The sequence below is a fragment of the Mustelus asterias genome, chromosome 30 (assembly GCF_964213995.1).
Source record: "Mustelus asterias chromosome 30, sMusAst1.hap1.1, whole genome shotgun sequence".
Lineage (NCBI taxonomy): Eukaryota > Metazoa > Chordata > Chondrichthyes > Carcharhiniformes > Triakidae > Mustelus > Mustelus asterias.
Window position 1 is genome coordinate 12,502,864 of NC_135830.1, and position 27,282 is coordinate 12,530,145.

General features: G+C 41.3%; 1 pseudogene and 2 gene segments (V, D, J or C); all 3 read right to left on the bottom strand.

Annotated features, from left to right (window-relative positions):
- Nucleotides 1–18,768, bottom strand: part of LOC144481024 (Ig heavy chain C region-like) — a 369,241-nt gene extending 350,473 nt beyond the window's left edge. The window contains exons 1-2 of the C gene segment in view: nt 18,659–18,768; nt 18,225–18,526 (exon numbers count right to left, since the gene is read on the bottom strand).
- Nucleotides 1,584–17,856, bottom strand: LOC144481004 (Ig heavy chain C region, membrane-bound form-like). The segment is given in 7 exon segments: nt 1,584–2,069; nt 2,210–2,337; nt 5,553–5,882; nt 6,378–6,686; nt 7,600–7,911; nt 8,883–9,182; nt 17,772–17,856. Coding segments are annotated over 7 exon segments (1,467 nt in total).
- LOC144480895 (Ig heavy chain V region pseudogene) lies at nt 18,171–22,005 on the bottom strand (annotated as a pseudogene).
- Nucleotides 22,006–27,282: the final 5,277 nt, after the last annotated feature.

Consider the following 27,282-nt stretch of genomic DNA (forward strand, 5'->3'; position numbering starts at 1 on the left):
ATAGGATTTCCATGATTTCAGGTGGATGGTGTCAGAGAGAACAGAACAGGGAGAGGGGGTCCTTAGGGTGATGCTCAGTGAATTCGGGGAATTAATATCAGGGGGAATGGATCTGATCAGGGAGAAATGCATACGAGAAACAGAAGGCACTGGGAGACGTTTAATGGCTACAACCAGACAGTCAGTGTGTTTTCTGGACAGTGGAGTCTTTTTTTAAGTCATGGAGCAGTAAGAGAAAAAATCTGTCTTTGTGTGTTTAACCCAATTGTGAAGCTGAAATATCTGTATCAGAAGGCCCCAGCCTCGGAGAATAAGTAGTTAATTGTATCAAATGGGCCCCATCTTTTTGAAACTCCTGCGTTTTTTTTTCTCTCTGGTCTATCCCAAAGATCCCAATCTAGTCATAATTTGAAAATTTGTAATCGATGATGTGCTTATCTGAAATACGACTGAAGGGGAAAATTATTCACCAATTTACAAGGTTTTTGACAGAATACATAAAACACTACAAAGAAAGAGTTAAATGATTCTTGAACAAGTATAATAAGGGAATGAAACAAATACTTTACAAATATGTGGCTGCAACAAGAGAATTAAATAAATAAGTATGATTATAAAACATATATGCTCATCTTTTAATGTAATTTATGTATTGAATGAATTATTGTTCATTTCAACCAAAAGCAAGTCACTGTAAGGTATGATGATGAATCGAAGAGTTGAGAGCCAATGGCCTGGGAACCTTAGTAGTTGCAGAATTAATATCTGAAAGTTTCTGGCGAGGGAACGCATTTTGCAACTTTATGAATGGGGACATTCAATGTTTAGACATAGAATAGACCGTACTGGGACTCAGGAGCACGTGTCTATCCTGTTTTGGAAATGAGCCGGTGGGAATGTTCATTTTGACCTCCTCACACAGAGATACCTGCCTCGTGAGTTTTATATTGTCTGTAGTTAACGACAGTATTGGTCATCTCAAATTATCCCACAACATTAGTCATAATTTGGAAATTTGCAATCGATTATGTGCTTATGTGAAATACACCTCAGTCTCTTGGTTTCACCCCATGGTTTGCACATCTGTTCTGCATGTGTTCTCAATCTAACTTGTGGCTTGGCTGCCTGGGAAGTATTTCATCGGACGATATATAGAGAGATACACTCTGTTAACCCACGCTGCAGCGACACTGACAGTGTTTTTAAGGGACAGTGTATAGGACACTATCTTCTGCCACACACTGTCCTGCATCGGCCTCTAATGAAGGAGCCTTTTGCTCTTTAGAATGACCTGAAACTCGTCAGTGACAGACCAGTTTATGCGTGAAATCACCGCGGTTCTCCTCATTGTTAATTCATTCTGTATCTGGATTTTATCATAAAAAGGCAGAAATGAAGGTGTATTTACACGGATGGATCACTGGGTGGCGCAGTGACTCTTTCACGAAAGGGAATTGAGTTCAACCACATCCCACACACGACTGGGGAAAATCCCTGTCTGGGAAAGAGGGGAAACCGTATAATAGGGAAAATGGGGCGGAGTTGATGTGTTTTGGAGAACGGAATTAAGCCAAGCCAGAGATGGTTAAAATTTCATTCAATATTTATTTTAATAATTCAGAGAATATTTTACAGCAACATTATTTTTTAAAGTTAGAAAAGTGAACATAACGATCGAGCTTCACATTGAGAACAGAACAGATGCACAGGGAATCCGTCAGTATCTGTACATCTGTTACATACACCAGAAAGAGAAAACAGGACCTGAATAGAAAGAGGAATTATCAAATGTGAATAAGGAATGAGAAAATTTCTTATTTATACATGATCTTTAAACTACGGGGAAACTATTACCCACAATTACATTATAACAAAAAATGCCTCGTACATTTCACACTGAAAACTGATTTAACGTCTATGATTGCCTCAGTTACAGATTCAGAATGATAAACTGAGAGAATTTTACTGATAGAGTCACTGAGAGCAGATATTGTATTTGATCCACACAGAGATCTTGATAATCAGCTGAGGGAAATCTGCAGCTTCCAAAATTCAACCCATCATTTGATCTGTAAAAGAAAGATACAATAATGAAGCAGATGTTGATGATGCGGGACATTAATGTTCGAGTTTTTAATCAGCGAAACATTGAGAATTTTTTCAAATCCATTCTGCCAGTTTGAAATGTGGGTGGATTGAATCATCTCACCTTCACCAGAGTGACTGCAGTGCTGTAGAAAATGCTCAGGAAGAACAGCACTATGAATGTAGAAGCGGTTGTCCAGATGTTGCTGTTATCATCCTCATTGTCGTCAATCCAGACGCGGTCGGTGGAGTCTAGGGGACGGAGACCAGGAACTGAAATTAGATTACTTTATTTATCCAGGTGATCTTATTGTTATTTTTTTGTGCCCCGTTCTCCTTTTTAAGCTGTTCATTTAATCTCGAATTTAATTTTCAATGTGTATCTACTGTTAAATTCAGGACACTCAGTAACCGATCTCCGTAACTATTTTCACACCTGATTTTTATTGACATTCCTTGGACAGTCCATGTCAGAAAACACTGAAGATGTTTAATTAAGTATCAGTTCATTTTTGAACTGTTTGCCACTATCCCTTATTGAAGAATGTTATGACTGATATTGAGAAACGTTCACTGATCAATGATTGTTTTCACAGATGGTTACTGATCTGTAAACTGTAAATGTTGTTGTTTAAGAGTTGGGATGTATTTTCCGATCTGTGCTTCTTTATGGTGGAAATAGGTCATGAGCTTAATTCAGCTTCTCAATGTGTTTGTCTGTTCATTGTACATTGGGATAGTTAATCTGTGGATATGTGCATTAAAAAATCACCTTTAAATTTTACATTCATCATTTGCCTACCGTTTGTATTTAAGATCTTGCGTTTGTGTGCGTGTGCATGAGCATGTTCTGGTCTGCATTAATCTTTGACTTTGAGTTAATATGTGTGCAACAGTGTTAAGGTACGTGTTCATTTGCCTATGGTTGTTGATTTGTGAAGTTGTGTGTCTGCATCTGTGTGTATATTTTATTCTTGTCTTTGTGTATGTATGACTCTATTATTGTGTGAAGTCTATGAATATTTATTAATGCCATTCTTAATGGGTGCACATGTGTTTATGCCTATTGCTATGTGTTAATTTCTGTCGCTCTCGTAATGTTTGTTTCCCTTACTGTGTGCGTCTGTTTCTCCGTGTGTCTGTGTGCATGTCTGTTAACAGGTCAGTACATGTATATACGTGTTGATAGCTCTTTATAATGGTGAGTTGATGTATGTTTGTGTTTCGATGTGTAGTAATGTGTGCTATGGTGTTCTGTTCTGTATGAGCATGTTAATGTTTGCGTCTACATGTTTGTGTGTAAATGTTTTGCAGTCTGTTCATCTATATGCAGTCTGCTAATTTGTTTATATATATTTCCATGCATGTTTGTTAATGTGTATAACATTGTGCGTCTTTATATCTATATTTCTGTCAGCGTAAATGTGTGCTAATATATATATATATTTATTTGAGTCTATGTATGTGCTTGTGTATTTATGTGGGTCTGCATGCGTGTGTATCTGTCTGTATTGTGTCTCTGCATGTATGTGTTTGGGTCTGTGTACCTACTCACGTGTGTGTCTGTGTATGTACTTGTGTGTTTTATGTGTATATGTGTGCGTTTGTACATATTTGATTATCTACGTATGTTGTTGTTTTAGTGCCTGTTCGTACAAGCGCGAGTCTATGTATCCGTATATGTGTGTGTGTGTGTGTGTGTGTGTGAGAGAGAGAGAGAGAGAGAGAGAGAGAGAGAGAGAATGTGTGTGTGTGCCTATGTATATTTGTGTACGGATGTATTTATGTATGGGTGTATTTTTGTGTGGGTGTATTTGTGTCTGTGTGTATTTGTGTGTGTATTTTTGTTTGTGCCTGCATTGTCCATGAGTGCATTTGTGTGTGCATTCTTGTTTCTCTGCATGTGTGTTCGTTTGAGCAAGTACTGCATGTACCTATGGTGTGTGAAAGTGTATCTGTGTGTATGCATGGATCTGTGTGTTTTTGTGCATGTGTATGTGCTGTGTATGTGTGCTTCTATGTCTGTACTTGAATGCGCCTGTCCGTATTTCTGTATATGTGCATGCATTTGTGTGTGTATTTACATGTGTCTTTCTGCATTTGTGTGCATTTTGTGAGTATGTGTATTTGTGCATTTGTGTCGATGTGTCTGTGTGTGCTTGTGTGTGTGTGTATGTGTACGCCTATGTGTGTATTTATAATTGTGACAGTTTTGTGCGGTATTGTCAGTGTGTGTATTTTTTAACTGTTGCTTCAAGTTTCACTGGCAATCATTAACTGAACATGATCCAAACAATATGAATAATGGAGCATATTTTCCGTGTTTGCTGTAGAAATTTCTTTTATGTGAATGGCACGGTGATATCAGGAGAGCGAATGAAATAATTCATTGATGCATCTCAGAAACCTCAGTGACAGAACAGTGAAAACCGGGGAGGATTCTATTATTTGTTTAAATTTGTATCATGGGAAATCAATGCCAGCACATGATTAACAGGAACAAGAGTGTTGAAACATTTTTAAACTATGTTGCATAAGTATATATGTATATAAGTATACATTCATATATATATATATATATATATAAGTATATATATATAAGTATATGTGTATTATATACTTCAATGACACTTTGATAATGATAATGATACTTCAAAGTCTGCAGCAAGTAAACGGAAGCTAATTTGTACTGTTGACAACTGAGTCCTTATAGTCGAGAGCCGTTCCCTTCCAAACACGCTACTTGGGGAGAGGGAGGAGAGTGAGCTCATAGTTTACCTCTCTCTACCTGGTGAAGCAATGTGCCTGATGGTTCTAACCACTGAGGAGGTGGAGGTGAATGGATTAAATAATGCCATTCCTCCTGCTTTCGTTGAGGAAGTGATGGTACATGGGTTAGCTACTGCTCCTCCCCTCTCTTTGTTGGGTGAGTAGGAATCCGGTATGTTAACAATTTCACTCTCCCTCTCTCTGATGGGGGGATTGTTGCTCCATGTTTCTGTGTGACCCTCACTTCAGTTCCCAGTGGGTGTGGTGCAGCAGCTTAAATATGACATCAATGCGTAAAGGCATGGACAACGAGAGAAGCAGGAACACCGAGATCTAAATGTTGTGTTTGTTTGTCAGAAATGTTGAAATTGTCGGAGTTTTCCTCAGGGAGGAAAGTCGGTGAAGATATTTTGCAGAATCCTGTAATGAATGCGCTCCACTCTGTCTCTAACACAGGGTCTGTCTGAGCTGGGCGCACTGGTTCAACAAGACCTGAAAATATCTGAGTCAAACCAAAGATAGCTAATGGAAGTAAAACTGAAAAACAATCAATTAAGCGTTTGGCTATTTCATTTGTTGTTAGAGGAAAAATATTTTATTATTTTTATTGAAGTTTTTAATGTTCGCGAATGATTCTCATTGACATGAATTAACGGTGTCCATCAGAGCAAGGGAAATGTTCACAAAACTGGGTTTACCGCTGGATTTGTCAACTGTTCTGTTGATGATCTTCAAGGGGATGGCTTCATGTCCCACCACACAGGAGTAAGAAGCACCGCTGGACCATTCCTCTGCTGCAATGGATAACAGGCTGTACATGAAGAAGGAGCTATTCCCGCTCTCCGCGACCACCTCGGTGTTCTTATAGTTCCCAGGATTCACCGGCTTGTCGTTGACGGTCCACTTGACGAAGATCTCTCGAGGGGAGAAACGTCTCACTAAGCAGCTGAGGGAGACGAATCTCTGAGCGGAGACTTCTTCTGCCGAGGGCAAGAGGACAGAGACGAACGGTTCCCGCGGATTTGGATCTGCAGAAAATGTACAATAAATGTCAATAAACTGGAGAATTCTGGGGATAATGAAACTGCTGGCTAGATATCAGAAAAATGTGCTTCGCTTTCGATTCTAAATGTTTTTATTTTTGACTTCCAGCTTGGAGGAGAGTTGAACGCAATTGTTTTCTCAAATAACTCAGCGGGTTGGACTGGAAAGTTTCAGAAAGTTTACAGCACTGAATCAGGCTCTTCGGCCCAACTGTTCTGCTTTTTTATTGGTTTTTATGCTCCACATCAGGCTCCTCCCTCCTTATTCGATCTAAACCCAATAACATCGCCTTCAGTTCACTTTTCATTCATCAACACATCAAATTTCCCCGTAAAAATATCTGCAGGACCAGAGTCTTTAGTTAGTGGAGTTTCCACTCAGGGGAGACCATTAATGCACTGAATACTGAATATTGACCAGTCCACTTACACTGGAAATAGACACAGTGACACATTTATTGCTTCAATCTCTCAGCTCACCTGTTTCCTTGTGGATGGATTTTCTTAAAGGAGTCGGCAGATCCTGATGGCTCACCACGCAGTCAAACACAGCCGCACTCAGCCAGGCTTGTGTCGAGACGTTTAATTTGCTGACCACGCTGTCAGGATCCGCTCCAGGCTTTTCGGCAATCTCTGATTTCAAATACTTCCTGTCTCGGATCCAGGATACGTTGACTCCATAAGGAGCATTAGAAATGATGCAGGTTAAGGTCACTGTTGCCTCCAGTAAGACCTGTTCTATTGGTGGTGGCTGTATCGTCACTGTGGTATCAGGGCACTGGGGAGGATCTGTGAATGAAAAATGAAAATCAACCCTAGTTCCCTCTTCAGAAGCAGGACAGCAGTCTTCAGCCTGAAGGAGACGAAGTTGCCTTCGATATATCAACCTCTATCACCTTTCAACCTCTATGGAGGATGGAAAACCAGCCTGCTCTGTGAAATTATTCTCTTTTTGTTCAAGTATTTTAGCAGCGGTATCATTCTCATGAATCAACATTGCAGTATTCCCCAACAAATATAGCATTCCTGAACTCAGGAACCAAGTACTGGCAGTTAGTTTATAAGTAGGGTGGATGCACTTCCCAATATTTTACCCCTATGCTGTGACCTGTGAAACAGTCCGACACCGACTGTCTCTCCAAATCTTACCAGCTGTCTCAGGAAAAAGCTGACATCAAGACCACCTCGCTTACTATATTACTTCAAAATGGAAGGGAACACTACTTCAAGGGGAGGCAGTGGCATGGTGGGGTTGCCAATGGTCTTGTAACCCAGGGCACGACTCTGGGGACACAGATTCGAATCTCACCACTGCAGATGGTGAAATTTGAATTTAGTAAAAATCTATGATTAAAAGTCAAATGATCATCATGAAGCCATTGTTGCAAAAGCCCACCTGGTTCACGAATGCCGTTTAGAAAAGTAAATCTGTTGTCTTTATCTGGCCTGGCATGCATGTGACTCCAGATCCACAGTAACGTGGTTGACGCTTAAGTGGCCCCCGGGATGGGCCACAAATGCACATCTCATGAAGGAATAACAAAAATTGATGTTGTGATGAAGTTCTGAATGGGGCACTGTCCCAATGCAGCAAACTACATGACAATAACTTAGAAGTTGTTCTATGCTTTGTATTAACTTTAATAGATCCCTAATTTCGATTAACAGCGGAATAATTTTTTTCTCGGTTTGAGTCTCTTACCCAGAGATCCGCTGATGTTCTGACTCTGAGTAAATCCTTGATGAGTGACCTGGCAGGTATAGACCGCTTTGCTGAACCATTCCTGAGCGGAGACTGTCAACCGACTGCTGGCCGAGAAGTTCCCATTCACTTCACAGGCGGGAGAGGTGACAATTCCTGAATTCATGGGTTGTCCATTCTTCAGCCACTTCACCGTCATTGACTTTGGCTGGAAATCAATGATTGAACAGACGATGGTTGCAAATTTTCTGCTGGTGATTTCTTCACTGGAACTCACGGTGAGGATAACGGTTGGGGTGATAACGATTGGGCCTTCAACAAACAAATGTTCAGACGTTACTTGAAGATTCAATTGACATCAATTAAAATTAGTTCTTTTATTTTAGCACCATAGCTGCCGATTTGAGAATTATATCCATGGTTTGGTTGAATTGGCAGGGAAATGGCGAATGGAATTCAACCGTCAAAAGTGCCATACAATGCATTTGGGGAGGGAAAACAAAGCAAGGCAATAAACTGGAATGTTAAGAGGGATTGAGGAAATGCAAGACCTTAGAGAGCACGTCCACAGGTCCTGGTAGATGGTAGGGCAGCTGGAAAAGTTGATCAAGAAAGCATATCGGATTAGTTCCTCTGTTATGTGAGATATTGAATGCAAAAACAGTGATACAATGATGGAGATGCTTAAAACCGAGTTTGGCCACGTTTGGAGGTTGCTGTACAGTTCTGGTCACCACGTTGCAGGAATAACGTAATGACTCTGGAGAGAGATGAGGTTTACAAGAATGTTGCCAGGGACTGAAAATTCCCGCCATGAGGCGAGATTGGATAGGCAGGGTTTGTTCTCTTTAGGAAAAGAGGAGGCTGAGGCGTGACATAATTGTGGTTCACAAAATAATAAGGGACGTAGGCAGAAATAATTCATTCCCCAAGTCGAGGGCTCAATTACCAGGGAGCATGGTCATTTAAAAGGCATCTGGGTCTGCATCTCAAGTGCTTTAAGCTGCAATGCTACGGAGCAAGGGCTGGAAAATAGGCTTACTTTGTCAGGCTAGTTTATTTGTTCTCCCTTTTGGCCAGCACAGACATGATGGGCTAAATGGCCTCATTCTGCACAGTAACATTTCTGTTGTTCTTTGGTTCTGAGCAACTTTTCAGTCAGGAGGCACTTACCTGGATTTTGCATAATTCAATTTTTCAGAGTGCTACATATCAGTTATAACTAAAGCCTTATACAGTTCAATCAGAGCGTTCCTGTCTTGCCCAAGTTCCACAACACTTACATTGCATTCCAATGCTCTTGACTGAGTCGCGGTGTCGAACCTCACACTTGATTTTGCTGCACTCTCCCTCTGACTGGGTGATGGTTAACTGGCTGCTCAAGGTGTAAGTTCCCTTTGCGTTTCTCACTGATGGATAATTCTTAAATCCAGTGTCGATCAGCTGCCCATTTTTCTTCCAAGTCAGTTTGGAGACATCTGGAGAGTAGTCCATCGCCAAACAGCCGTAGGTGATGGAGCCAGCGGAGTTGTGTTGCTGACAGGAAGAGACGAGGCTGTAGAGAGTGGGCGGAGACGGTGTCGCTGGGAAAGAATAGTCGATTCAACAAGTTAGACTATTACCTGCGTTTATTAATTAATCAAACATATTTATACAAGTATGTTTCTATATTAGGTATAGCTCTTGGGGCTAAAGGGATCAGTGGATATGGGTAGTAGGCGGGGTCAGGATATTATTGAGCCATGATCAAAGTGAATGGTGGAGCAGGGTCAAGGGGCCGAATGGCCTCCTCCTGCTTCTATTTTCTATGTTTCAACGTCACGATTTGACTAGAATTATGAACTTAAGTGAATATTTCCCGATTAAAACCTACGCACACCTTTGAGCTGCTGTTACTCCTATCAGTTGGGAATCGCCATTTTTGTAGAAACTCACATCACTGTCACCACCTCTATCAGATTGGAAAGACAAAAACATTTTGATGTCATCGTAATGACATACCATTCATTGGATTAACAGAGAAGAGTAAAGACTTTCTCCATTATTTCAGGCACTACCTATTTCTCAAACAACAGCACGTTGTGATGACGTAGGTTCTTTACCCAGAGGGTGGTGAGGGATTGGAATGCCCTGCCAGCATCAGTTGTAAATGCGCCTAGTTTGGGGGCGTTTAAGAGATCCGTAGATAGGTTCATGGACGAAAAGAAATTGGTTTAGGTTGGAGGGTCACAGTTTTTTTTTTAACTGGTCGGTGCAACATCGTGGGCCGAAGGGCCTGTTCTGCGCTGTAATGTTCTATGTTCTATGTTCTATGTTCTATGAAGAAGTTGTCTCTTCATTCATATCAGCCACTCACCTGATGAAAGAGCTCCAAAAGTTCGCAATTCCAAATAAGCGTGTTGGACTTTAACCTGGTGTTGTGAGACTCCTTACTGTGCCCACCCCAACCTAACGCCGGCATCTCCACATTGTAATTTTTGGATATTGCCTGTGTTCAAACTGACTGATGCCCCTTCCTCTCTCCAACTCACTGCCTCTCACTCCACAAAACGAAGATTAGTGACTTTCCTTCAGAAATACCTTCGGAATGAATACTTACTGAATGACCAGGAAACTGGAAATGTGATTACAAATTCAAAAAATTGCAACATTGACTAATTTAAGGGTCGTACATTAATAGCAAGAGTTGACCATTCGGACCCTGAAGTCTCCTCCATAGTTCACTGAGATTACAGATGATCTGATTGTGGTGATAGCTCTATTTTGCACCTCCTCACTCCGCCCGTCGATCACCCACTCTCTGCCCATTTTCCCTGGCTCTCTGCCCTTTCCCCTGGCTCTCTGCCATTCCCTGTGGCTCCTTTCCCCTTTCACCCGGCTCTCTGCACTTCCACCTGGCTCTCGACACTTCCCTCCAGCTCTGTGCCCTCTCCCCCGGCTCTCTGCCCTTTCCCTCAGCACCCTACCCTTTCCCCCGGCTCTCTGTCCTCTGTCCCTGCTCACTATTCTCTTTCCCCTTTCCCATGGCTCTCTGTCCTTTCCCCCGGCTCTCTGCCCTTCCCCCCTGACTCTCTGTCTTTCCCCCTGACTCTCTGCCCTTTCCCCAGGGCTCTTTTGCACTTTTCGTCGGCTCTCTGTCCTTTCCCCGCCCTCCTTGCCCTTTATCCTGGCTCTCTCCTCTTTCCCTGATCTCTCTGCCATTTCCTCCATCTCGCTGCCTTTTCTCCTGTTTCTCTGCCCTTTCACCTGGCTCCCTGCCCTTTCCATTGGCGCTCTTTCCCATTTCTCCTGGCTCTCTGCCCTTTCTCCTGGCTCTCTGCCCTTTCCCCCTGCTCTCGGCCCTTTCCCCAGACTCTGTGCCCTCCCCCCCCCCCCCCCCCCCGCCCCCAGCTCTCCGCCCTTTACCACGCCTCCTGTTCTCCCCGGCTCTTTGCCATTGTCCTTGGCCCTGAGCCCCCAGGGATTCCCTCCAGCTCTCCACATTCCCAGGGCAGCTCCCACATTTGAAGACCAAACTGCTGCTTGAGATCTTTCTTCTCTCTCATCGCAGACCTCCACACACAGGTTTAGCGAGTGTGAGTGAGAGAATGTGAGTGTGTGAGGGTGAGTGATTGAAGGAGTGAAAGTGGATGAGTGATGGTGTGTGAGTGATGGAAGGTGGGTAAGTGAGGGTGAGTGATTGAGTGTGAGTGAGTAAGTCTGGGTGAGGGTGAGAGAACGTGAGTAAATGAGGGTGTGTGAGAGAGGGTGGGTGAGTGAAGGTGGCTGAATGTGTGAGTGAAGGTGGGTGAGTGAGTGTCGGTAAGAGAGAATGAATGAATGAGGGTGAGCGAGTGAGGATGCGTGAAGGTTACTGAAGGTGGGTGAGTGAGAGCGAGTGAATGAGGGTGAGGAGTGAATGTGACTTAGTAAGTGAGGGTGAGAGAGTGAGTGAGTCAGGGTGTGTTATTGAGGGTGGTGTGAGAGTGTGTGAGGGAGAATAAATGCGGATGGGTGGATGAGTGAGGGTGAGTGAGTGAAGGTGTTTGAGTGAGGATGAGTGATTGAGGATCTGTGAGTTAGGGTGGGTGACCTTGAGTGATGGTGAATATGTGAGGGTGTATGAGTGAATGTAGGTGCGTGAGTCTCAGTGAGTTTGAATGGGTCAGGTGGCGTACGTGAGAGAGAGAGGGTGATTGAGCTTGAGTGTGTGGGGGTGCGTCTGGGTGAGTGAGGGTCGGTAAGTGGGGAGAGTGAGTGAGGGTGAGTGAGAGTGATTGAGACTGGATAAGTGAGGGAGGGTAAATGCGGTGAGTGAGTGAGAGTGATTGAGACTGGATGAGTGAAGGTGCGTAACTGGGGTGAGTGAGGGTGAGTGAGAGTGAGTGAGACTGGATAAGTGAGGGTGGGTAAGTAGGGTGAGTGAGTGAGAGTGAGTGAGACTGGGTGAGTGAGGGTGGGTTAGTGGGATGAGTGAATGAAGGTGACTATGAGTGTTGGTGAGTGACTGAGGCTCTGAGTGAGTGACTGAGGGTTAGTGAGTGAGGTTGAGTGAGTGATAGCACGTGATTGTGGGTGGCTGAGTGACAGTGAGTGAATGGGGATGAGTAAGTGAGGATGTGTGAGGGTGAGAGAGTGTGAGTGAGTGCTGGTGAGTGAATGAGGGTGTGAGTGTGAGTGAATGAGGGTGAGTGAGTGAATGCGAGTGAGTAAGTGGGGGGGGGGGGGGGGGCGGGGGGATGGTGGCACGGTGGCACTGTGATTAGCGCTGCTGCCTCAGAGTTGGATTCCCGACTTGGGTCACTGTCTGTGTGGAGTTTGCAAGTTCCCCCCATGTCTATTTGGGTTTCATTCGGGTGCTCCTGTTTCCTCCCACAGTCCAAAGATGTGCGGGTTCGGTGGATTAGCCGTGCTAAATTGCGCCTTAGTGTCAGGGTGACTAGTTAGGGTAAATACATGTGGTTATGGGGATCGGGATTGCTGTTGGTGCAGACTCGATGGGCTGAATGGCCTCCTTCTGCACTGTCGGATCCTATGATTCTATTCTATGATGTCAAGGACAGACACTCTGACGTATGTGAGATGGAAAGTGTGTGAAAGGGTGTTTGGGTGTGTGTGTGTGAGAGAGAGAGAGAGAGTGAATGTGTGGGAGGGTGCCTGTGTGTGATAGACTACGTTTGCACGTGTGTAAGACAGTGGGCTGTGCGTGCAAGAGGGGAGAGTGTGTGTGCGAGAAAGGGTGTGTGAGATAATGTGTGTGTGTGAGAGAGCATGTGTTTGAAGAGTTATTCTTTGTGTGTGATAGTGTGTCTCACCTTGAAAGTGTGTGTGTGGAGGGGCGGGGAGAATGTATGAGAGAGTACTTCTGTGTGTGATTGAGTGTGTGTTTATGTGAAAAGAAGTGTGTCTATATGAGATACAGGGTGTCTGTGAAAGAGAGTGCGTGTGCTTGAGAAGGAGGGTCTGTGTGTGGGAGAGAGTGTTGTGTTCATGTGAAAGACAGTGTGTGCGAGAGGGAGTGCCTATTTGAAAGCAAAATAGTAGGTTCATGAGTGTGTGAAAGTGTGCATGGGATTGCGTGTGAGTGAGAAAGATGTGTACAATGTGTGTGGGTGATAGAAGCAATATTTTTGAGTGTGTGTGTGTGTGTGTGAGCGTGTGTGTCTGTGACAGAGAGAAAGAGTTTTTGTGTGTGAGAGAGAGGCGTTGTGTGTGGTTTATGTGGGTGAGAGTGTGTCAGACGCATGAGTGCTTTTGCACGTGTGTGAGACAGTGGTCTGTGTGTGCAAGAGGAGAGAGTGTGCGTGAGAGAAAGGATATGTGATATCGCGAATGTGTGTGTGTGTGAGAGAGAGTGTGTGTTTGAAGAGATATTCTTTATGTGTGTGAGAGTGTCTCTGTTCTTCAAAGTGTGTGTGTGCGTGTGTGGAGGGGCGGGGAGAGTGTGAGCGAGAAAAAGTGTGAAAATTAGACAGAGTGGATGTGTGAGTGTGTGTGAGTGAAATAACGATTGAGAGAAAACGTGTCTGTGATAGGTGGAGTGTTTCAGAGAGATACATTGTGTATACATGTGTGTTCGTGTGTGAGAGACGGAGAGAACTGTGGGCGTGTGAGAGAGAGTCTTTGTGAGAGACAGTGTTTGAGAGCAAGATTGTGCGTATGTGAGATAATGTGTAAGGGAGTAAGCGTGTGAAAGAGAGAGAAATATGTGCCTGCGTGAGAGAATGCGTGTGGAAGTGTTCGTATGAGAGAGGGAGCATGTGAATGAGTGTGAGACGAAGTGAGAGTACGGGAATGTGGGAGGGATAGTGCATGTGTGTGTGTGCGTGTGTGTGTGTGTTTCCTGGCCCCAACACAGTGACCACGCGCACAGAAACAGAACAGACATAAACGGTGCAACAATCGAGTGCCCAGCAGATAGATCTGTTCAATCTGTCAATTTCATTCAAACTGTTGGATTCTAATTGATCAATGGCCAACTTACAACAACAGAAAATTAATAACCTATTTTAAATTAAACTGATATTCATTTCAAAACTCCTTTCGACTGTTAATTATTCCTCTGTCTCACTTCTCGAAAGCTATGTAAAAATGTAATTTCGCCGAAAATGAGCAATCAAAAATAACAGATTCAGGACAGTTCAATGTCCCTAACAGAGATGCGGTGACACAGCAAGAAGTAACCAAATCAAGAAACATTTAGATTGAAAATCATTACCTGATTAGATCTAATTTCTTAATTAAATGTACTCAACAAATTAATCAAAGCAAAGCACTTTATCGAGTGAGCACAGCTGAGTAAAGTAATGTTTTGTTTCTGAATACATTTCCGATACAATTGAATATTCTCTAAAACGGATTGTATTTTGCACGCCTGTACAATATTCAAGGTAGTTTGTTTTGAATTAATCAGCAGCATTATTATATTTTAAGTTATTGTTAATTACTAGTTAGTTCTCCTGTCAGCTCATTTGTACTCTGTAATAAAATGGGTTTTCAATCATTCAAAATGTGCTTCTGCCTCCAACATTGTTAAATAATTAGGTTACAATTAAATCTTAGACAATGTTAAATATAATTTCAAATTACTGAACAGAAACATTCAGACATCTGTCATTCATTTACTTAAATCTAATCACATTGTAATATTTTACTTTTTCACTTTTACTACAAGTGTCTTATTATAACCTGCAAAAGTGTTAAAATTGCATACTGCTGAATATGTATAGACTGTAACGGCCTGGCAGTTTGAAGTCAATAATACTGCTTCCAAGATTTAGTAATTTAGAACATCCATATAACTTAATTACTGAACACATTGTTTAATTAAAGAAGATCTGAATTAAACAGTGCAAACACAAAGAGGACAATTGATTCAAATCCTCTGTAACACTAAAACATGATGCAGAATGTAAGTCCAGACTTTTTCTTCATTATAATATTTAATATGAATTAAACATAAGGTTCAGATAGAATCAATTCTTCTATTCTGTCATTTATTCTTCCCATAATTCTATCCTGTGTTCAGCAGTAATGGGAGACATGATGTTATTATCAAGTGCAGAGATAAGATTATTTTTATAGTATTTATAATAGTATAATATTTTTATTTAAATTAATCTTTTTGAATTTCAAGCATTAACTTGTCCATCTCTAGCCAGTTTCTGTTGACACTTTACTACAATTCAAACACAATTATGTGAACAATTGCATGAGTGTCAGCGAATTCCACCTGTCAGAAAACTCTGTTCGCTCTGTCAAATTTATTCAAACTGTTTGATTCTAATTGATCTAAGGTCAAATTACAACTGCAAAAAAGTCAATAAAAAATTTAAATTAACCTGATGTTCATTTCAAAACTCCCTTCGCCTTTTAACTATCTCTCCCTGTCTGTCTCAAATCATGAAAACTGGGCAAAAATGTATTTTTTCTGAAAATGAGCACCTCAAATATAACAGATTCAGGGTAGTGTAATCTCCCTAACAGAGATACAGTGTCTCTGTAAGAATTGTAATTCATGATTTATTTTAATATGTAAGCATCAGTTAACTTGAATAAAAGTCCAAACATCTAATTATTTTATTTTTCCGAAACCTTTTTCCTTTATCCCTGCAAGAATTTTCAAACGCAGTTTTATTTTCATTTAGCCAGAAAACGTGTAACCGCTCAGTTTCACAGAGTTGAAACAATACAGAAACAATTGAGAAACACCAAACCATTTCACAAATTTTGAGATGAGATTAGTAATTAATTATCTCGGTATCCAATTACAAATTACTTGGAAGGAATAATCTGATTGCGACTGCACAGAAAGAAAATGTAATAATCGGATACATAAATTGCCAAAAAGCAACGTCTTATTCTGCAAAACTCGTATTCCAGTGAATGCGAACTTAATCTGGGATATAACGACTAATGCAAAGTATCTTGTTGAATTGAGCGCTGCTATGGAAACAGCACGTTATCATTGAAATAGTTTCTGGAATTATCACAAAATATTTCCAGCCCAGAAACTTTTCTGGTCATTTTAATTGAACAGAACTATTAGAGGTGATTAATGAATAATGATATTAACATAAAAAAATCTTTGGTGAATATGGAGTTATATTGCCGATCAATAATTGTTTGATTTATCTTAATTTCATGATCAAATTGGTTAATGAGAAGTTTGTGATTGCAGCAATGACTTAGTGTCCAAGTGAACTTTGTAAGTCATGATTTATTTTAATATTTAAACATTAGTTAAAATTTATAAAAATGTTGTGATATCTTGATTTCATTTTTTTCCAAAACCTGCCTGTTTTCTACTACAAGGACTTTCAAACTCAGAGATTCTTTGCATTCAACCAGAAAACGTGTAACCGCTCAGTGCCGCCGAGTTTAAACAATGCAGAAACAATGCGGAAACACCAAATCACTTCGCAAATTTTAAACTATCATAGAATCTCCTGAACATAAACACTCCAAAGCACATCACTGAGGGAATTATTCCGCTTCATGAAGAAGCAGCTCAATTATTCATTCAACATAATAAAATGTAACATTGCAAGAAAATCTCAATATCGAATCCAGCAAAACAGCTCTTCACCAAATGTATGAATTATTAAACAAAACAGAAATCTGGAATAATAGCAATAGCATTGTGAAGAGATAGAATATATCCAACACATTAATATGGAAACTTTACCACATTTTATTCATATTGGATCATATTTCAAACATATTTAAACATTTGGATGGTAAAAGCTGCAGCAATCACTGAGATTTAACATTGCAGGTTAACCAAATAGTGAATGCAGTGGCAAACTATATTCTGAACAAACTGCGTAAACTGTGATTTAGTTTAACCTGCAATTATCAATTATGATTTTCAAAAATGCCAATGGAATAAAGCCTGCCTGATTTCAACATATAATCATGCGTCAAGCAGTTTCAGACGCGAAGACTGTTTGTATTCAATCACAAAGTGTGTAACAGCTGTGTCACCGAGATTAAATAATGCAGAATCGCCAAACCATTTCAAAAATTTTACTTATTCAAAGTCACCCAGACCCACAATCTCCTCAACAGAAAAAATATATATCACTGAACCCCGCATAATGCAGAAGCAGCTCAATTCTACAAACGCTTTCAATAGAATCAAATGTAACATTGACAGCAAATCTCAAATTTAAATCCAGCCAATCCGCTCATCACCAAACTAATCAATTATTAAATTAACAGAAATATGTCAGAACCACACCGGCATTGCGAGTAAGCGGAATATGATCACTCAATTAATACAGAATCTTTAACACATTTTTAAAATATTGGGTTAGATTTCAAATGCGTGTGCAGCAGATGGCACAACCCGCAGCCACTAGATGTCACCGAGTTTATACACTGCAGAAACATCGAACTGTTTAACAGAAGTTAGACAGTAACTTTTAAAGTAACCCAGCCACACAATGTCCTCAGCAGATAAACACCAAAATACAACAACCAAGGATTGAATCCCTCAGCATCGCCTTGTCAATTAACAGTATAATTTTATAACCCCCATTTTCAGCAGAATCACATGAAACATTGTTCAGATTTTTAGTACAGAATCCGCCAAACCACATTTCAGTGAACGAATGAATTAATAAAATCGATAAAAAATATAAAACAAAAGCTCAAGTAAAACAGTTACTAAATAATTGCAAGGTTCTTACCTGCAGTCACCGTCACCATGGTCCCTTGTCCCCAAGTAGTCAAAGTAGTCACAGTGTCACATTCGCTTGGCTGGGTCATACAATAACTGGCTCTGCAAAAAATAGACAGAAAAGCCGCCATTATTTTAAATATTCACAAACCTGAGGAAAAGCAAAGTCAATTAATATTCATGAGATTATTATTGTATTTGTGGATACCGTTCGCTCTACATAAATAACCCTTATGTTTTGTATTTCACCGGGTATAACATGAACATGTTATTGAAAACACCAAATGATAATTGAACAGTTATCATAAATTTTCCATTTGATTCTCGCTGTTTGTACAGAGCTGGGCATAAATAATACAGCACTGCAAATAATGTTGGATGGTAAAACAGAGCACTGACCCAGTCTCGGTCAATTAGTGCTGAGGGTTTTTGTATTGACAGTAACTGATGTGCCACCCCAGACTCTTGCACAGTAATAGATGGCGGTGTCTTCGGTCTTCAGCCTTGTCATCTCCAAAGAGAAGATATTGGTTGAAGTGTCTTTAGACGCAGTAAATCGATCCTTAATTGCTGGGGCGTAGCTGTTGCTGGATGAAGTACGGTAGTAAACCAGCCACTCCAGCCCCTGCCCGGGAACCTGTCGGATCCAGTACATGTAAGCGCTGCTAAGACTGAAGCCGCTGGTTTTACAGGTCAGTGTCAGGGAGCCTCCGGGACGCCCTGTCTCTGCCTCTGGCTGAGTCAACACAACCTGCGTCTGGACACCTGTAAAAATAGATCAAAAAACCCGAGGATTAATCCTGGTGTAATGATTTTTGACTCTGGAATATTACACAGATGGACTAAAACTGAGACAGGAACTGTGGGAGACTTAGACAATGAAAAATAACTACTCACCGGATAAGAAAGTCAGCAACAAACTGAGAGAAATCGCCGACCTCATCCTTCTGGTAAGTTGGGGGAAATGGTTGTGTCAGGAACTCAATGAACAAACCAACTCCCGGACTGTTGGATTCCGGTCCCAGTGAGCGGCATTTAAATACCCGGCAGAAGGGGGCGGCTTTCCAGGCACCGTCGGTTGATTCCCTGCTGGAGGCGGCGACTGGATCCAGGTCCCACCTTCCACACCCCCAACAGAATGGACTTCCAGATTTACAATAGGTTAATATTAAAATGGACATTTTGTCTGTGTCGGGATATTTGTTTGGCTGAATATGTCCATTGTATTGTCTCCATTATTTCTGATGGTGATATTGCAGTTCATCATTTCTTTATTTAAAATAACGAATTCCATTGTAAATATGGTGATTTTATTACCACGCCCCCAAGAAGAACACAAATCTAAAAGTGATGAAATTACATTTTTGGAAAATAAAGAGACCGTCAGTCTATTTTGCAACAATTCCGGGTCTCTGTCATATTACAATAATAAAGCATCATTTATCAGAATAACTTTTACCGATTTCTGTAACTAAATGAGGGGGTATGAACAAAGTGATTGCATTTACAGTGTGGATGGCTATCACTGTACAATTTGGGTTTGGAGATGAGAAGAAACTCTCACACAATACAATGTTTCTCCTTATATTTGTCAAACTGCCCCAATCTCGAAGACAGCTATTTGAAAATAATAAGAATCCTGCCCTCCTGATAATTAAATAGTGAGTTGACAGAGAAACATAAAGTTCTCCTTCAGCATCCAGATCATTGCAGGTCACTCTATCGGCCACCGGCTGTCTAACATTCGCTGGTATTGCGAACACAAGATATCAGGGCTTTGCGGCAGATTGCACAATATCACAAGAATAAATGTTTTATCTTCCATTGAATCAGGTTATGAACTGATCATTTCTCCACTTATTGGCAGCTATGATTGGAACTCTTCAAGAACAGGAATCAGATTATACTGTATAGTAGAATAGGGTGTTAATCAGGTACAAGAGACGCTGCTGTTTAAATGCGATACAGAACGTTCAGAATATTCCAGGAATTCCCGCTGTTCGTGTCAGTTTTATGATGTTCCCTTAATATGATTTCGATGCATTTTATGCCATTGCACTGATTTCAATTGACTGGGGAATTGGGACCATCAACATCTCTCTCTCGCATTTCATGAAGTGGTTAATAAACAGACTTTAATTAGTGGAATGACATTTATTTGGAAGTTATTCAAATGAAAAAGCATCTGGTCACTTTATTGTTTTGCGATACTATTTACTCACATAATGAACAGGCCATTGAATGAAAATATTTGATTAGAATGATTACGATTTAAAATGTGTCATTCTTGTGGGAATGAAACATTTATTGTTTAAATGGCTGAATCCCATTTTGTCCGTTTAGGTTCACGCTAATCTGTCCCACAGAGTATTTGGCAGCAATCCAGCCTTCTGCCAAATGCTCAAAGTTATTGACAGGAAGCATCTGGAGGTGTTGTGCAGCAGAACAAAGATCTGTTTCCTCAGTACTGACCGCTTGGCTGCAAGCCAACTTAAAACCCTCCACATTGTCAATCAGGCCTATTTATAAATAAATCTACCCAGCAACAGTACTGCAGGCACTTTACTTTTTTTAAGTTGTAAATCTAGATGAATTTTTCCCATCTCTAAAGAAAGGAATTCCATGCAGCTTCTCTGGCACCCTGTTAGCAACAATGATGATTTTTCCAACACATCAGGATATGGTGTTAGATGGATAGAAAGAATTACAGGCAAACTGAGAAATGTCTCAGAGAGACGATACATGAACATGTATGTTTGTATTTTCTTTCCCTTTATCTTTCCATGGGATGTTTGGATGCAAAGACCGGCACTTTTTGTCTGTCCCAAATTCCCTTGAACTGACTGGTTTTCTCGGCCACTTCTGAAGATATTAAGAAGTCAGCTATTTTGCTGTCCATCTGGAGTCACATCCTTGTGAGACCAGGTAGCGATGGCAGATTTCACTCATTGGGGAATCAGAGAGGGTCCGATGGTCGCCATTAGTATCTGTTCCATATTTATTAATTGAATTCAAATTCCACCAGCTGCAATGCTCCGATTTAAATCCCTGTCCCCACATCATTGTCCTGGGCCTCTGGATCACTGGGCCACTTCAATTAATATTACGTCACCATCTGCGCAAACAATAAATGAATGATTGTGTTGTTGCAGGAATGAATGACCGTTGAATGAATGATATGAATATCAGTTGGATGCCTGAATATTTTGATTGAGGAATCAGTGAACGGATTGATGGATGCATTGTTAAATGGTACTGAAAGATGCTGTTCCACATTCCCATATTTGTACTTGACTGGTTCATAAATTGAAACAGTTCCTTGATTCCATTTCTGTCAGCCTAATAACTTCAATGCTTCCAGAGGGTCTGGGTGAAATCAAACCCGATTTTCGAGGGAGTTAGCAAACTGATCCTCACGAAAAGAAGAGGGCATTTTCCTGCGGCACGGATGGTTCATTTCTCTGCTGATGCTGAATATTCATATCCAAGATCGAAAGAGGGAACATGGTTTGGCTGAGGAGGAAGGATTGTAATATTTGAAACATGTGCAGCAAATCAATCACCATGCCCTCACCCAAATTAGTGAAGGTAACAAGCTGTAAAATAAATAATGTGGCAACAGATATATTGTGAAACTCACTGGACAACTACAAGTGTTACATTATTTCCCAAAACAATGTAATAATGAATCGGGATTTAAAAATTCAGTAAAATCATATTAGGTGCAAGGTAGTGTAATTCATATCATTCCTTTGGAAATCATCACACCAGTTATGTATCAGGAGTTTAAAGCGCAGAGACTGTTGGGTAGCGACTCATGATCCTCAGTCTGAATTCGTTCAATTTCCCACTGCATTCTGGGACAGATTTTTATCCTTGTTGACAAAAAGGTCAATACAGTGTCAAGAAATGTTAATATCAATAAATTATTCAAAGCAAAGTTGTACAAAATGAAATACTGAAAACAAACAGAAAATGCTGGAAAATCTCAGCAGATCTGACAGCATCTGTGGAGACAGAATAGACCCAACGTTTCGAGTCTGGATGACGCTTCAGCAGAGTATTCCTAATGCGTTGGAGAGATTATCATTGTATCCAACAAGGTGTCAGACAAGCTGCATAACTTTCTTGTGAGATGTGAATAGTTCAAAGAGGCACTGTTTAATTATATGCACTATTTCGAGCCACACACAAGTTGCATGAACTTACATACCGATCCCAAATATCATAATCAACTTATCCATGCTAACTGACCAAATCACCGTCTCAATCACTAACTATATCCTAAAGAAACTTCCTAATCCCTTTCCACCCTCATCAGTTCCCAATGTCATCGCCCTCTTCAATTTTCTCCAAATAAAAAAAGGGTCATCCTGATTCGAAACTTTGACTCTATTCTCTCACCACAGATGCTGTCAGACCTGTTGAGATTTTCAGAATTTATTATTTTTGTTTCAGTTTCCAGAATCCGCAATGTTTTTCATTTATTAAAATGCTGAATATAATTGGTGAAATAATTGTTTATCTGTATTAATTGATATTAATTGGTGAATTGGAACTACCCCGCCTGGATATTTCCCTCCAGACGCTCATAAACCTGACTTGGACATATATTACCGCTCCTTTAGCGTCGCTGGGTCGGAGTCCAGGAGAACCCTTCCTAACAGCACTGTGGGTGTACCTACACTGCAGGTTGTGCAACGGTTCAAGGTGGCGGCTAACTACCAGCTTACCGAATGCACTTCGCAATGTGAAATAAATTACAGCTTAGACAGTTACCCACCTTCCATAAAGTAATTTTAAATAGACTAACCTTTGTGAATGAATGAGAATTGGTGAATGCATTTATTAAATTGTGAATGGACGGTCATTAGTGAAAATAATTACTATCTTTCTGAACATTTATGACATTCTCCTTATTTGCTGGAAGATTTAAGGTTTGTAGTTAATTTATTAATGTCACAAGTAGGCTTACATTAACAGTGCTTTGGAGTCACTGTGAAAATCCCCGAGTCGCCACACTGTAGCGTCTGTTCGGGGACACTGAGGGAGAATTTAGCCTGGCCAGCGCACATTACCAGCATGCCTTTTCGGACTGTGCAGGAAACTGGACCACCCAGAAGAAATCCACGCATAAACGGGGAGAATGTACAGACTCCGCACAGACACTGACCCACGCCGGAACCAAACCAGTGGCCCTGGCACTGTGAGGCAACAGACCTAACCACTGTGCCACCATGGCACCCACAATTCCATAAGACATGCATGATTCAAATTTATCACACATTTTTGCAAACTAAACCGATGGAAGAGACTGTTACAACTACAGGCATATCTCAGTCATAACATCACGGGAAAGATCTTTGCTGAGGTCACACTTGAAATACATCATCTGCTTGCAGACCGGGTATATCTGATGTGCAGTTTAGTGATTGTATTGGAAGATTTACTCCAGCCAACAACTTCTCCATGTTCCATATATGTCCATATCTTTAACGTACTTCGGTCAATCTCGCTAAGACATTCACCACCGTCAGCAGGGCAAGGAATACAGGATTTTGGTGATAACTGGTTCTACACCAAAGCTCCTAATATCCATTCATGATACAAAAACAATAACACACAATGACGAATGGTAGCTTAATGGGCAGCACTTGTGGCCGAACTAACTTTTCAAAAATTGGCCTCCTCAATCATCAGAAAAGATGACATATGTAAAGGAAGCCAATCTGAATTGGATGTGTTTATTGTGTGTCCGTCATGTAGTGTAAATGGAAGGATGCACGTGATCATTGTGGAATTAATTTGTATCAAACACGGTGTATTTCACACAACACACACACACACCAAGATGCTCAATGTGGGTCCCGCAAGGAGCACTCGATTCCAGAAATGATTTGGAAAGAGCCCAAATATGGATTTTTAAAAATAAATTAAAAAGGTGAATAGAGAGTGCCTGCCCTTGACATCGACGCAGCGTCTGACCGTTTGTGGCATCAAGGAGCCCGAGCGAAACTGCAGTCAATGGGAATCAGGGGGAACAGAGTCCACTGCCTGAGTCATACTGAGCACAAAGGAAGATGATTGTTGATGGCCAATCATACCAGTCACACGCATTGCTGCAGGAATTCTTCAGGTTAGTGACCGAGCCCCAAGCTTCAGCCTTCATCAAATTTCAGAAGTGGGATTTTCACTGATGATTGCACATAGTTCAGCACCAGTCGCGGCTCCTCAGACACTGAAACAGTCTGTGTCCATATGCAGTAAGACTTCGAAAACATTTAGTGTTTGGCTAATGAATGGCAGGGAACATTAATGCACCACAAGTGGCAGGCAATGACAGTCTCCAATGAGGGAGATTCCAAACCACTCCCCATGACATTAAATGACATTACCCATCGCTGAATTCGCCCACCATCAACATCCTATGAATTATAATTCTTGAAAATCTGAACAGAGACAGACGTTTAAATCATTTGGCCACACGAGCAGGTCAGACGCTCGGAGTTCTGCTGTGAACAACGCACCTCCTGAATTCCCAACTCCTATCCATCATCTACAAGGCAAAAGACAGGAGTATGAACAGATATCACAGAACAGTCAAGCACAGGAACAGGCCCTTCGGCCCACCAAGTCTGTGCCGACACAGATGATTGAATATTCTCTACTTGCCTGACGTGTGCCACTCAAAAGCTCAATGTCATTCTAGACAAAGTAGCTGGCTCGAAGAACACCCCACCCACCAGCTTCCCAAAGCTTGAAACCACATTCTCAAAGGAATTCATGGTTTGGCAACAAAAGCTGACTTTCCCAGTGACATCAAAATCACAACAATTTTAAACATACCATATCTCTGCCTATATTCAGCTAGCTACTGCCTCTGTCTGTATTACAGTAGGCTGTGCCTGGATCATATTCCAGGTGGTCATGTCTAAGCTATTTCCTGCACTTGGCTCAATATCAGGTGTTCGTATATGAGACACAGGCCCTGCTTATATTATAATTTCTAAGTTATGGCGGTACTGAGCCATGCTTCTGCTGATCTGACAAGAGGCCGTGTCTCGATTCTTACTGCCTCAGAACATTTGCCACTGCATACTAAACTGGAGCAACTGCTTCATGCATGACACATGGTTCTGTCACAGTTATTATGCTAATAGTTCATTAGATTTTGATAAACTAGATCTTGTTTACGTGAATGCTGCACTAGTCCATGTATTTATTTTTTTAAGACTATGTCACGTCTCAGCTATAATTGCATTTTGCAATACCTCCTACTTGCTGCATTGTCCGTATCTCAGTGTGTATCAGTCTAGGCCCTGTCCCAGTAATTATTACAAATAAACTGGGCTCTGTCTCAGTTTACATCAGTCTCGGTACTGTATCAGTAATCATTACTAATACACTGGACTCTGTCTCAGTTTACATCTGTCACTGTCCGGTATCTATTAGTAATTATTATTAATGCTCTTGACTCCATCTCAGTCGAAAGAAATTTAGGTCCTGTATCATTAATTACTGGGCTCTGTCTCAGTTTATATGCACAAGCTCCAATGTCCAGTAAAACTGCACTAGACACTGTCTCAGTTTTATTTTCCTCGACATTGTCATATATATTTGTAATGTTTGTTTCATGGGATGTGGGTGTCACTGAAAAGATCAGCATTTGGCCTTTGACCATCCCTACATGGCACTCGGAACGAACCCATTTCTATTTTGCTGGATCAGGACCCCGTTTATGTTAAATTAGAGTCTATCTCTGTTAATACACTGCTAGACTAGAAATCAGTTTATATTGCACGAGCCACACTCTCTGGTTCAGTCATATTTGATCCTGACCCTGTGCATATTTCACTCGACTGTGTTAATGTTATGCCTGCACTTAACTTTGCCTCTATTTGAATGATGTCTGCATTTCCCCGCGGTTCTACGAGAAGAAGAGATATTATGTTGGATGAAAAACAGTGGTCTCTGGCAGGATTCTGAAACAGGCAGTATTGGATCGACAGTATTTGGTCGGTGCGGGCTTCCAGTGCCGAAGGGCCTGTTCCTCTGCAGTAAATTTCCTTGTTCTTTGTTCTGTGTTGACAGTGCATGCTATACAGGTCTTAGTATCCATTTTCAATGCAGTCAGCAGAAGTAGATTTCAGATAACACAGCTTCTTTTCCTTGTTTAAGAGGATGTTCCTTGTTTAAGAAGATGGTCCTCGGGTTGAAGTTCTGAACTGGAAAAAGGCCAAATTTGATGAAATGAGAAGGGATCTGGGAAGTGTGGATTGGCACAGGCTGTTCTCTGGTAAGGATGTAAATGGAAAGTGGGAGGCCTTCAAAGGAGAAATTTTGAGAGTGCAGAGTTTGTATGTTCCTGTCAGGATTAAAGGCAAAGTAAATAGGAACAAGGAACCTTGGTTCTCGAGGGAGATTGTAACACTGATTAAGAGGAAGAGAGAGTTGTATGAAATGTACAGGCAGCAAGGAACACATCTGATGCACGAGGAGTATAAAAAGTGCAAGAAGCTCCTTAAGAGGGAAATCAGGAGGGCTAAAAGAAGACATGAGGTTGCTTTGGCAGACAGAGTGAAGGAAAATCCAAAGAGCTTCTATAGGTATGTTAGGAGCAAAAGGATAGTGAGAGATAAAATTGGTCCTCTTGAAGACCAGAGTGGTACACTGTGTATGGAACCAAAAGAGATGGGGGAGATACTAATTGTTTTTTTTGCATCCGTATTTACTGAGGAAACGGGCATGGAGTCTACGGAAATAGGGCAAACTGGTAGGGAGGCCATGGAACCGTTACAGATTAAAGGGGAGGAGGTGCTTGCTGTCTTGAGGCAAATCAGAGTGGATAAAACCCCAGGACCGGACAGGGTATTCCCACGGACCTTGAGGGAAGTGTTGAACTTGCAGGGGCCCTGGCAGACATATTTAAAATGTCAGTATTCACGGGGGAGGTGCCGGATGATTGGAGGGTGGCTCATGTTGTTTCGTTGTTTAAAAAAGGTTCCAAAAGAAATCCAGGAAATTATCAGCCAGTAAGTTTGACGTCGGTGGTGGGCAAGTTATTGGAAGGTGTGATACGGGATAGGATCTACAAATATTTGGATAGACAGGGACTTATTAGGTAGAGTCAACATGGCTTTGTGCGTGGTAGGTCATGTTTGACCAATCTATTAGAGTCTTTCGAGGAGGTTACCAGGAAAGTGGATGAAGGGAAGGCGGTGGAAGTTGTCTACCTGGATTTCAGCAAGGCCTTTGACAAGGTCCCTCATGGGAGGTTAGTTAGGAAGGTTCAGTCGCTAGGTATACATGGGGAGGTAGTAAATTGGATTAGACACTGGCTCAATGGAAGAAGCCAGAGAGTGGTTGTGGAGGATTGCTTCTCTGAGTGGAGGCCTGTGACTAGTGGTGTGCCGCAGGGATCGGTGTTGGGTCCATTGTTGTTTGTCATCTATATCAATGATCTGGATGATAATGTGGTCAATTGGATCAGCAAGTTTGCTGATGATACAAAGATTGGAGGT